Source organism: Triturus cristatus, chromosome 6 (genome assembly GCF_964204655.1).
Source record: "Triturus cristatus chromosome 6, aTriCri1.1, whole genome shotgun sequence".
NCBI lineage: Eukaryota > Metazoa > Chordata > Amphibia > Caudata > Salamandridae > Triturus > Triturus cristatus.
Window position 1 is genome coordinate 157,067,288 of NC_140589.1, and position 12,776 is coordinate 157,080,063.

At 47.3% G+C, this 12,776-nt stretch overlaps 1 protein-coding gene across 1 annotated transcript in view; it reads right to left on the reverse strand.

The window, feature by feature from the left end:
* The window catches only part of PARP1 (poly(ADP-ribose) polymerase 1), a 331,612-nt gene that overhangs the window by 122,052 nt on the left and 196,784 nt on the right, over positions 1-12,776 (reverse strand). The window contains exon 15 of the mRNA XM_085610418.1: positions 8,977-9,060. Within this exon, the coding sequence (XP_085466544.1) occupies positions 8,977-9,060 (84 nt within the window). The remainder of the gene's footprint in view (positions 1-8,976; positions 9,061-12,776) is intronic.

The window sequence follows — 12,776 nt, forward strand, 5'->3', positions numbered from 1 at the left end:
CACCACCAGACATGTTTCTGGACCCCTGGGTCGAGAGCTTGCTGCTCTCTGGGGCCGGAACCAATGCACATCCTGGGACGAGGTGCCAAGCCTCCTCCCCCAGCATGGGCAGGGTTCACGAAGGGGAAGCTTCAAAGGCATGCCGCATTGTAAGCCTCTCCAGACCATTTGCTGCTTTCAGGTGGGGGGGGAGGCCGGGGGGGGGGGGGGGGGGGCACTCAGCCAATGAGGGACAGGCTCCAGCCCCCCTCCCAGTGGAGAGTGGCAGAATAGGGGGTGTACCCAACCCAGGGAAGGGACCCTTTGGTCCCTGCCCTTTACCTACCTGTAACGCCCCTAAATTCAGTATTTAGGGGGCATCCTGAACCTTCCTTCCTCAGATCCAGCAACAACAAGAAAAGAAGATAAGAAGGACGAAGAGCTGTGCAGAGCTAATAAGAGGACTACACCCACTACAGGCCTGTCTCCCCTCGAACCTGCTCCTGCGAAATCCCGGCGTGTCCAGCAGCCAGCAACCTCACAAACCCCAGAGGACCTGCCTGCCTTCACTTCCCAAACTGTTTCTCCCGTAAACACCGGACGTATTTAAACTGCAGCTTCTGGTGCCAGCCAGACACCACGAATCCAGCCCACTCTGCACCCGCCGAACCTGGCCTGAGCCAGAGTGGAAAAACACCAGGAGGAGGTTTCCCCCGGCGATCCTGACCCGAGAACCAGCGACCCCTGACCTGCCTACAGACGACGCCTGCAGCCTCAATCCAGAGGACCCCCCCCCCTACCGCGACCAGAGCAGGTAAGAAAATCCGAACCTCAACAGGCACCCCTGCACCCGACGCCCCACGGCCTTGTGTGCCCAAACTAACGGTGCCTACCCAACCCACGACATCCCAACTTACCCCTCGAAGTGGTGGCCGCACCCAGAAGATCCTCGTCGCCGAGCCTGCAGTGTTTCTTTGTCCTGGAGGTTCTCCATTGAAAACAACAGGGCACCCGACTTTAAAACAGCACCTTACATCCGGCCGCCCCAGTGCCACTGAGGGTGCACCTTTGGTGCTACTTTGGTCCCCAACTTGCCCTGAGCTTAACCCTAGGAGCTTTGCTCCCACAACCCAGTGGCCTGCTTGCCAGCAGCCACCAACTGGAGGCCTGCTACCCCCCACTGGATAACATTGGGCCTCAACACTAGTCACCCGGCCGCCCTAGTGCCGCTGAGCGTGCAACAACAGTGCATCACTGACCCTGGGAGACCCCCGAGTCTAACCCCAGAACCTTAACTCCTACAGTTGATTACTTACCTGAGAACCGTTAACCTGTTTTCCCTCTATAGGATAACATTGACACTTTTTCTCTAAAAAGATTCTAAGTGTGGAGTTTTAAAATCTAAAAATATTCCTTAAAAATCGCACAAATAACCAAAACGTGTTTACTCACCTGGTTGCAGGAAATGTCCCAGTGCTGAATCTAAATATCCAGCACTGAGTTAGAAAAGTAACTTACCTGCAATTTACTGTAAAAGCCTATTCATTTCAATGTACTGTATTTGCTAAGTGTTGCATACTACTGCTCCCCCTGTAAATCAAACAAAGTACCATTCCTATTGCATTTTCAAACAGTTCTACATCCAGTAACTTATTACTGAAAAGTATTTAATGCTTACCTGTTCCAGGCTTGCTTAGTTCTAAAAATAAACAGTATATTTTTTATACAAAAACAATTGGCCTAGAGTTCAGTCCTTGAGTGTGTGAATTAATTTGCTGACTGAGTGTGTACATCAAATGCTTAACACTGTCCTCTGATACTGCCTTACTGCTCGACCAAGCTACCACTTTAGAGAGTAAGGTTCTATCTAACTTTAACCTCTGCCTACCTCTGGAGACTCTTGGACTCTATACACACTGTACGCCACTTTGGTGCAGTATATATAGAGCCAGTTTCTTACAGCTGCTACTACTGCCAACCATTTTGTGAAAACCCTTGGAGCAGTTGTGACTCCGAATGGTAGGACCTTGAACTGATAATGTTTGCTTGCCACGACAATCCATAGGTATTTGCGGTGAGCAGGGTCTATTGGTATATGGAAAAAAGCATCCTTCAGATCTAGAATGGATAAAAAGTCGCCTTTCTGAAGGAGAGGAAGCACTTGTTGTAGTGTTACCATGTGAAAATGGTCTGAGTGAGTGTATAGATTGAGCTGTCTGAGGTCCAGTATGGGTCTGAGAGAGCCGTCTTTTTTGGGAATTAGGAAGTATAGTGAGTACACGCCTGTTTCCTGATATTGTAACGGGACCGGTTCTATTGCCCCTTTTTGCAATAATGAAACAACTTCTTGATTTAGAAGTGGAAGATGTTCGTGTGACATGAGATGTGACCTTGGAGGAATATAGGGTGGAGTGCTTGTAAGCTCCACGCAATAACCAGATTAGATAATTTGGAGAACCCATTTGTCGGTTGTAATTGTATTCCAAATGGGTAGAAATTGTGAGAGACGCCCCCCGACAGGAGTGGGATGATCGGGGGTATGGGAAATAAGTCATTGTTTATTGTTATTGGCGGGGAAGGAGCGGGTAGAATTACCTCTGCCCCTTCCCTACCATTATTTCCTCGATATCCTCCTCGAAAATAACCTTTGGAAGAGGTCGATTGATTGTTGCCCTTGTAAGAGGAAGAGGTATTATCGGTAGAGATGTTTTTGGAGCCGCCTCTATAGAACGAGCGACGAAAAGAACCTCTGTTGGAGGGTGCTTGCAATGCCCCCATGGACTTGGCAACCTCAGTGTAATTTTTCATCTCTTCTAAAGATGCATCAACCGTTGGCCGAAAAAGGTGTTGCTTATTTAAAGGTTGATTAAGAATAGAGGCTTGTACCTAAGGCTTAAACCCAGAAATCCGTAACCAAACATGTCTGCGGAGCAGTACGCTAGCATTTATTGCCCGAGCCGCATGATCTACCTGATCTAAGGCACATCCGATAGAGGTATTAGTTATTAATTTACCCTCTTGAATAAGATCGCTGGCTTTAGGTTTATGCTCGTCAGGAAGGAATTGGATGAGCTTTTCAAGTTCATCATAATGAGCTCTATCATATCTTGCTAGTAATACCGACGTGTAGGAAGGTGGAATCTGACAGCATGGTTACCCCAACTTTTGTCTGGTGTTTTGCTGGTTTTTGACTTAGTTTGACTGGGATCCTGCAAATCAGGACCCCAGTCTATCTGCTTTCTCCCTAAATTGGTTGTTCATGTACTTTAGGTACACTCCAGATTGGATTCTGGGTTACCTTTATCAGTACCTAGTATATGGTATACTATGTACCCAGGGCATAGGTACCCCAGAGGCCTCTTAGGGGCTGCAGCATGTTATGCCACCCCTGGGAGGCCATTCAAAATGACACAACAGGTCTGCTACAGCAATCTGTGTAAGGTAGTGCATGCACCCCTTACTTAGATATAGGTTCACTATATCTATCCTTATCACTGCACATATAAACCTATTAGTCACCCCTATAGCAGGCCTTATCAATCCTGAAGGCAGGGTGCTGGGTTTTATGTGAGAGGGTGCCCATGCATGAGCACAGCCCCTCTGCAGCCTTCGGAACCTATATTCCGGGGTTGTTTATGATGCAGCCAAACCATATATACTTAAGTGCATTATAACCTCGCGGTAAATGCTAACTTTAAAACGGCAGCATGGAAACATGTGGTGTTTGGTGTCAAACACCTTGGAATCATACCTCCACACCAGTAACTGGTGTGAGAGGTATGATTCCACCCTACTAGAGGGAGAAATATGACAACCCCGGTACACCCGGTACCAGCTTCACAGAACCCTGGCATCACAAAATGGATGCTGCCAGCCAGACACGAGTCTGCCCTGCTGCTGGTGGACGAAACTCCGGCAGGGGACGGCTGGACAATAGGTTCCCTGTCACAGGGAGGTGTGACCACCTCCCAGACAGGCTTTAGTGTATTGGAGCTGGGTGGGTGCACTCAGAGTGCTTTGATGTCTGCACTGGGGGCACATTTGGTGTCCCTGTGCATAGTCCATCTCAAACCGGTTGCAGGGGCAATTTGCTCCTGCTCTGGTGCGAAACTGGACAAAGGACATGGTTGTAGACACCCCTCTGTCCTGACCCTCCCATAGGTGGGTCCCCTGAGTTTGTCCCACCCCTTCCGTGGGTATAAAGTAGGAACCCCTGGCAACAGGACTTTGGATTTACCTGGACGAAACTCTGCTACAGAATCCCAGAACTTCTATCTACACGACGTTGGATGACCGAAGAATCTCCCTTGGAGTAAAGGAGTTGCACCCCTGCAAGGCAGGCACCAAAGATGCATCTGTCCGGTTTGCAACTACGCAGCTCCTGAAGGACTCCGAAGATTTTGCAACACTGGAGGTGGGTTTCCAAGCTTCCCCGAGGCTGATCTGTGCTCTCAGCAAACCTGAGATCCAAAGCCCTCGTGGGGACCGTGCAACCTGAACCCCTGGACACCGTTACCATGTGCAGCAGCATATGCTTTTTGGCGATCCCTGAGGCTGTGCTTTGGGCTACTTGTAGTCCAGACCCCGAGCAGTGATTTCACCGAAGATTACTGGGCTACACTTCTCGAGTGACCCGTGGGCTGGTATGGAGTGATTCCTCTAGAGGCCCCTTCGCGATCCCCTGTCCGTTGACTTGTGGGTCCCTGAGAAGGGTACTTTAACTTTCAGTGGGCTTTCCTGGTTGCTCCAGAAGTGCCCTAACTCTCCATCGCTTGGGGAGTCCATAGGACGTTGCTGGTCCACACCGAAGCCTTTTTACTCTCACCGCGTGGGCTGCCGTTGTCAAGGCTTGTTGGTCTCCAACCCGGACACCGACCCCCCAGCACTCGAAATCCTTTGTGGGACAGCTCGCCTGCGGACTGTGGTAGTCGTCGACGCCTCCTGGTCCCCGTGGCAGTGGAATCAAGCTTCACCTTTTCGCACCCGACATCGGTGGGCATTTGCCTATCGTGCCCCTGGTCAGTGGCAAGTGACCCAGACTCTGTCCCCTCTGCTTTCAGGTTCTTCACATCTTCGATCCAGGCTCGGATCACATCAGACACGTCTCCTTTCCACGGCAGCAGCACTTTTCAGCACATCGCCATTGAAAACAACGATTCCCAACACCATTTGACACCTATGCACCCAGCTTCCCTGGGTGAGGTAACACGAGTAACTCCGGTGCTCCCGTGGGTGCTGGCCCTAGAGCCCTCTAAGTCTGAAAGGGTTTGCTCAAAGTCCTCTCCTAAGTGTCCTTATTCTTTAAAATCCCAACTGCGACTTTCCCATAGGATTGTACGGAGGTCGCGGCTGTGTTCTCACACTTCACGCATCCCCCGTGGGTCCCCTGTGTCACTACCTTGGGGTCCCAGCGATTCTACGTGCTCTAGGCACTGTGTCTAGTCAAGTCGTGGTTCTTATACCACTTTCTTAATATATGGTTTGGTCTCCCCCCGGGCCCATTGTATATTGTGCTATTTACGATTGTTTTAGAAATGTATTATTGTGTGCCTTGCTCTCTAATCTCATAAACAGGTTAGTAGAGAGTGTTTAGAAATAAATACATATATACCTGGTGTGGTTCTCCTTTCATTTGGTCATTCAGGAGGTAAACCAAGCTGCTTTACATTCCTTCGAGACGTAGCCTGAAGGCTGCTCTCCATAGCTACCACTAGGATAGCTTTCAATAAAGGTGGTCTTAAACCTAATCATCAATAAGGGTTGTTTGGACTAGTGCAAGGTGCCCATTAGAACTAGTGGACAGCATATACCAGGCCAACTTCTCACACTGAGCATTACCAATGCGCCAATTATTAGCAGCCTGTGATGCTATCCGTTTACCAGAAGCATCTAATAACTTGGACTCTTTATCCGGGGGCGGGGAGTCCCCTGGTTTGGGAGTTAGCCCTCTTACGAGCATTAGAAAAGACCAAGGAGTCTAAAGGTAATTCTCTCTTGTTGTAGACTGGGTCATTAGGTGCAGCCCGGTATTTCCTCTCTACCCTGGGAGTGATGATTCTAGCTTTGACAGGGTCTTGGAAGAAATGATCTGTATGTTTAAGCAGGGCGTTTAACATTGGTAAAGTTTGTGTAGCCCTTTGAGATGAACTAAGGGTCTCTAATATAAAATCCTCTTCTAGACTTTCCTTGTGTAGCTCTACCCCAAGGTATTGAGCAGCTCTATTAATGAGCTCAATATACCCAATATTATCATAAGTAGGGGAAGGTTTAGAAGGATATGAATCAGGGTCATTATCCGGTTGAGGGACATTATAATTATCTCAAGGATCGGGATCCTGTTGGACATCTTGTGGTGTATAGGCGTCTAAATCATCATCCTCATCGTCTCCTGTATCGTGTGGGTCAGGTGACGGTGGTGTAGGAGAATGTGTAGGTGAAACAAGAGGAAGTTCAGAAATGTAAGGAGAAGAAGAGTCAACAGTCAGCACTTTCCTCTTCAAAGGAATGTGGTAATCGTCCGATAAGCCCATTTTCTTTTTCTCCGGAAGTTTGGCAACAATGTGTCCAGTTTCCGGGTGGATTGTGATGTCTTTTTGTCCGGGATCTGGTGGATTTTCGGTCCGAGAATCTTGATTTGCAGCACCTTCTCTGGATGGCAGTCTCGGTGTTGAACGTTTCAGCTCCGAAGTTTTCGGCTCCGAAGATTTTCCTTTCCTCAATGGCGGGATTGAGACTAGAAGGTGTTTCGGTGCTGAAGGTTTGGGGTTCGCACCGGCGTGCGTACGAGTCGAGCCAGAGCCTAAAGGCTGTTTGTGCTTCGGCGCCAAGCCCAAAGGTGGGGTGCTCGATAATTTTTCTCGATGCTATCCTTGGCCCGCAGGCAGAGGAGGGACCAGAGCCTTTTTCTTGTAAAGGAGATGATAGGGGAACAGATAGTCTGTACTCTCGGTCTGTTGAGCCAGGGAAGGTTTTTGGCAGAGTGGTCGGACACAGAGGCATGCTCCTCCTTCATCTCGGCCTACTGTGCGTGTGATTCTTCTTGATCGGACTCTTCTGGGAGGAGGACCGGCGCAGGGCCGCTTTGCTGGTAAATTTCGTGATATCGAGCCAGACGATCACGGAGTGTTTTCTTCAACTGAAACGACTCGCAGTCTTTCTCGTCGTGTTCCGGGGATAGGCAAAGATTGCACACCTCGTGCAAGTCAGTGCGCGGGAACTTAGCATGACACCTTGGACATAACTTGAATGGCGTCCGTTCCATCAGCTGCGACCGATCCTGGCGCGGGTATGTCTAACAGACTTCCACGAATGTTTCGATTGGAAGTGTTCAATATTAAACGATACGCGGAGTGTGTGGAATGCGGTCGATTAACAATACCATCGAGGGTATTGGACTGCGCGTGGAAGAGGGCCCGAAAGACGGTGCCGAACCGGAGCGCAACAACTCACATCCGAACCCGATGGCGGAAAAAAAAAACAATCTAACAATGGAGTCGATGCGCACTATCACCTAAGGGAGGAGTCACCTACCTCGTGACTGGAAAGACTTCTCAGAAGAAAAACAAAGTGCAAACATCCAGACCCAAAACTAGATGGCGCTTTATGCACAAGTATATGATCTGCAGCTAATATGCCTCTAACACAGTTTCCACTGCAAGGCCAGTGCGAATGGGCACATGCCTTGCAGTGGGCTCCATCGCGGTTGGCCAAAAATCACACTTAGTTCTCGGCATTTCACTTCCAAAGACTCTCACTGGCCAGTTGTTCTTTTTGGCACCATTTCTACTAAAGACTTTACAGATTCATATCTCCTGTTCCCCTCATTAGATTTTTGTTGTTATGGTCTTATTTTACTCAGAAAACTGTTAAAATTGGTTGTGGAGAGGGACAGGCATCATCCGCTGACCCTGAATACCATGTGTCTATAGTGTTGGAGGTTTCTTTAATAGAAATGGGATGGGATTGGTTGAGAGTAGGCTCAGGAGATGAGTTAGTTCCAGCTGTGGTCAAAATCACTGAGGATATGGCAGGTTGTGGAGAAACATTATTAAATATCACCCCACATTTGTTGTTTAAGGAATGGGAACGTTGTTGCAAAGCTCTTGAGAAGGGGTTACTCCTCTTGAGAGGGCTGGAGGCTGTAACAGGTATTTTAGAATGCCAACATTTTCTTTGGTTGTCATGTGAATTCCATCTGTATAGTATTGGGTTTGTGTTTTCTTTACAAGTTTTTAGTAGGATTTAATTGCATATTGGTATTTTTTGCCTGAAGTATCTTTTTCTCCATATTGGTTCCAGCTTTTTGCTCGTCTTTTTCCTGTTGTCCAAGTGTGTTGGTGTATCACAATGAGAACCCCCTTTTCGTGGCTATGGCTTGGCTGATCAATGCATTGATCTTAGTTACTACCTCAGTAATGAACTCAGAAATGAGCGAGGATTTAAGCAAAAAGAAGTGGTCAATGAGTCAGCATTTATTGTGTAACAGTCTACCTTGTTTGCAAAAGGAGAAAGAGTGTCAAAAAGGGGCTGTGAGAAAGACCGATGTGCGGTCTGACGATGTCAGACGGTTTGGAGTTTGATGGGAGAGATTTCAAATATCAAAAATTAAGTTGATAGTATATCCCGTTGCATGTGTAGACGCAAATACCTTCTTGGATAGATAGTTTGAGGTCTGTCAAAATATTTTCAAACTGTTACTGTAATTAAAGAAGCCAAGGGTGGGGAATGGTAGGGGGCAAGGAAGTTTCACCTCTCGGGTAGTAATCCTAGCTCCCTAAATGATATTGTCTTTGAAAGGATGCAGGATTGAGTTTTGGCTTCGAGAGTTAAATCCAGTGCTGACAGAACTGCCTGACCTGCTTGATTGAGAGCTTGTGCACGGATACGTCAGTGGTTGAAGTAGGAATAGGTTGTCAAATGTCATTGCTTAAGGCGCCATGCACTGGGTGTACAACACTGGAAGACCCTAAATTACACAATACAAGGATTTGCACTCACCGTCTGGACCTCGCTAAGAATGGAGTAGGCACTTTGGATTTGCCGCTTGCTCAGCTTCCCCAGCGGCATTTTCTGCAGGTCAATCTGTATGAGCAGAATCACTTCATTAACAAACAATATAGATGAATATCAGAAACAAAACACCTTGAAAAAAACTCACACACAGCATAGCAAACTAACACACGTTACCATTTTTTTTTCTTGTCTTGGAAGATAAAACAGTTAATCAAGTACTATAATTAGGAGTACTGGTATACATATATTACAAAACATTCACAAGTTTGATAACATATAGAAACGCATACCACGACAGACAAGTTATTTTAAGGTGTACCTGCATAGCACTGACTGATAATGGAACGTTCTCTAAAGGTGGACTATTTTATGAGCGTCAACAAATCTTTGTTAACCGCAACACTATTCCCTCCCCAGACTGCACCCAGACTGCAACAGTAAACATTCAGCACAGTTTATCAGAAGAAAATGTCTGGAAAAAAGGCACAAAAGAACACGTTACTTACCTTCAGTAACGCATTATCTAACTGCAGATTCCATACCTTTGAATTTCCCAGGCATCATACTGGATCTGTAATCTTTTGCATGAGCAGTACCCCTGTGCGCCGTCAGGTGGCTTTGTTCGGTTCCGAGTGGCTTCGTCAGCGCCGGAAGTGGCTTCGCAGTAACCTATACAGGCGCCACCCAGGTGCGCAGATGCCAGTTATTTTTCACTACTTTCCTTGCCAGGAGCGCAGAGCTATGAAGTGAAGTGAATGGACTAGTGTGTGTCCAAACTAGGGCCCTGAAAGGGGAGCAACCCTAGCCCTATAAATGCGTTCGCAGAGCTGGGAGGCATAGAGGGTCTATAAGGAATCTGCGGCTAGATATTGTCTCTACCAGATAATGTTCTACCGAAGGTAAGTAACTTTTTAATTTGATGGAGACACCTATAGCTGCAGATTACTTACCTTTGAATAGAAACCCAATCCATACCATCCTGGGGGTGGGATGCGGACAAACAGACTATACTAATTAGTCCTGCAGGCCCAAACAGGCGAAATGCTCTTCCATGTGAACCGGACTTTTCGGGCATTAGCCTTTGGCAAACGTGTGCCGGGACGCCCACATTGCTGCCCAGCAGATGTCCAGAACTGAAACCCCATGAGCTAACACCGTGGTCGCAGTCTTTCCTCTGGTGGACTGCCCAGAAGCCCTCAGGAGGCTGCTTCTTGGCCAGGGCGTAGCAAACATTGATAAAGAGAACGACCCAGCACAAAATGGTCTGTTTCTGAACTGCCCAACCTTTTTTCGCTCCTACATAGCAAACTAAGAGTTGGTCATCCACCAGGAACTCTTTTGTGTGGTCAAGGTAGAATGGAAAGGCTCTTTTTGGGTCTAGACGGTGGAGTCGCTACTCCTCTTTAGAGGGATGTGGTGAAGCATACAAAAGGTGGGAAGGGTGACAGACTGCCCCAAATGGATTGGGGTCACCACTTTATGTAGGAAAGATGCCAAGGTGAGAAGCACCAACTTGTCCGGGAATACCATAAGATAGGGAGGCTTAGATGATAAAGCCTGCCGCTCACTCACCCTCCGGGCAGATGTTATTGCCACTAGAAAAGCAGTCTTGATGGTAAGCAGCTGGAGCGGAAAATTGTATAGCGGCTAAAAGGGAACACACATGAGGTAAGTGGGAACCAGGTTCAGATTCCACTGAAGCATGATGAAGGGTGAAGGGGGAAACACAAATACAAGTCCTTTCAGAAACCAACCAACAACTTAAATAAAGATAGTTGGTGAGGCAGCCGCAGGAAAGCAGACAGAGTGGCCAGAGCGGAGCCCTGCTGGGCAAAGGTAAGAATGAGTAGAGAAATATCAGAAAGAGAGGCAGACAGAGGGTCAATAGACTTTTCTGAAACACGCTATGTTTACCACACCTTGGATATGCAAACACGTAACTCATTATTTGGATATAGGTGAGTAATTCTAAATCCATTTCGACACTGCTGAATTTAATGGGTAGGTTCATGAACTACAATTCCCATTCGTGGTTTATTAGTAAATCGGTTCACTGACACACAAAAGGGATATATATTCGGGAGGTTGCCTTTAATACACACTCCCTTATTGGTGCTGGAGAGGTTAGCACGTAATACTTTTTGATAATATAATAATATCCACATTTGTAAAGTGCGAACAATCACCCATAAGGGTCTCTAGGTGCTGGGGGCCGTCGGGAAGATGAAGCAAGCTATTGTCCAGAGTCACATGGTGCTGGGCTAATCTGCCGCCGGAGATCGAACCGTGATCCCCAGATTCCAGTGTCAGTCGCTCTGGCCGCGGCGCCACACCTCTTCCCTTTGATAGAGCTGAGAAATCTTATACCCATGCCAACACAGCTGCATTTAGTAGGTAGACGCGTTAGAACCCATGTGCGGAGTATTTGCTTCCGGTTCATTGACACATGAGGGGGCGGTACACGCGGGAACAAGTTTCTAATACACGCTTCCCAGGTGAGACGGATCCTCCCGCTGGCCTTTTATGTGATGAGGTTGTCTTAGACTTTGTAGGTAAGACGGCTTTCGACAAAACCCCGTTTGTGTTGTAGTCCCTTAAAAAATTGCCTAGGACTGCTAGATACGCTCTTGAGGAGTCCCCTTTTTTGATAAGGGGTTTGGGCATTTTGGGCTTTGAATATATGGGCTGGACTGTCTGTTTAGTCAGCTGTGCTGTCTCTTCGTACATATGTTACGGTATTTTCTTGTCTTGCCAGGAATTCTATAGCTTTTACATGATTTAATATTGTTAAACTTTATTTATGAAGCCACACGAACAGAGCATCACTTACTGGGGATGTATGCTGATTCATTCATTTTGATTGGCTTTACTTTTCTTTATGTTACTTTCACATCTTTACAGCTTACTCGATCTGAAAGGATCATTGGAGGTCGAGTAGATTTAATATATCACAGTTGGTAAGAACTTTCATTAATTTCGTCATCGTCCCATTAATTCACATTACACTAGGTTGCAGTGCTGGTGGTGGGCGCATTGTTGTCACCGGGATGAATACAGTTTCTATTCAGATGTGGATGGTTTATCACCGTTGTGTTTTTAGGTCTCGGCCTGACGTAAGCAGCGCATGCGCTGCCTGATCATACGAGGCTTCTTGGAATCGATAAGATTCCAGAAGCCTCGTCCCAGCTCCGCCTTCAGTGGTGATTCGTGCGCATCATTTGGCGTCACAAATTATGCCAAAGGCAGTGCAATGATTGCACCGACGGCATGTCACTCACTGCTTGTTGCCACCCTGTCTCCTTTTATCCCCGCCCCCCGGGATTGGATAGTTTACTGGCGGAGTTACACGTCCTCTTTTATTACTCACTTTAAGCACTCTTTTGTTTTCATTTTCAGTGGGGTACTAATCAGATTGAACCATGCCTGTTTGTGTTTGTTTGTTTTTTATTTAACTTTGAAACTGAGCGCGGCGCCGCTTCACGGACACCGCGCTCGGATTATTTATATATTTCTTAACTTTAACACTGAGCGCAGCGCCCACTTCAAGGATACCGCGCTCAGTGTTGAAGTTAAGAAATAGAAACCCAGCGCGGTGTCCGTGAAGCGGCACTGCGCTGATCTTTAAACTTAAGCATTTGCAGTGCAATTGGACCTATTGCATTGCAAATGCTTGTTGTCAGTTTGTTGTGCTTGCCTGCCAATATGTGGGTGTCTTTTTCGTGTGCTGTCGGTGACTGCCTGGTGTGATTTTCTATCGTTGTCGGTCTGTCTCTCTGAGACTTCCA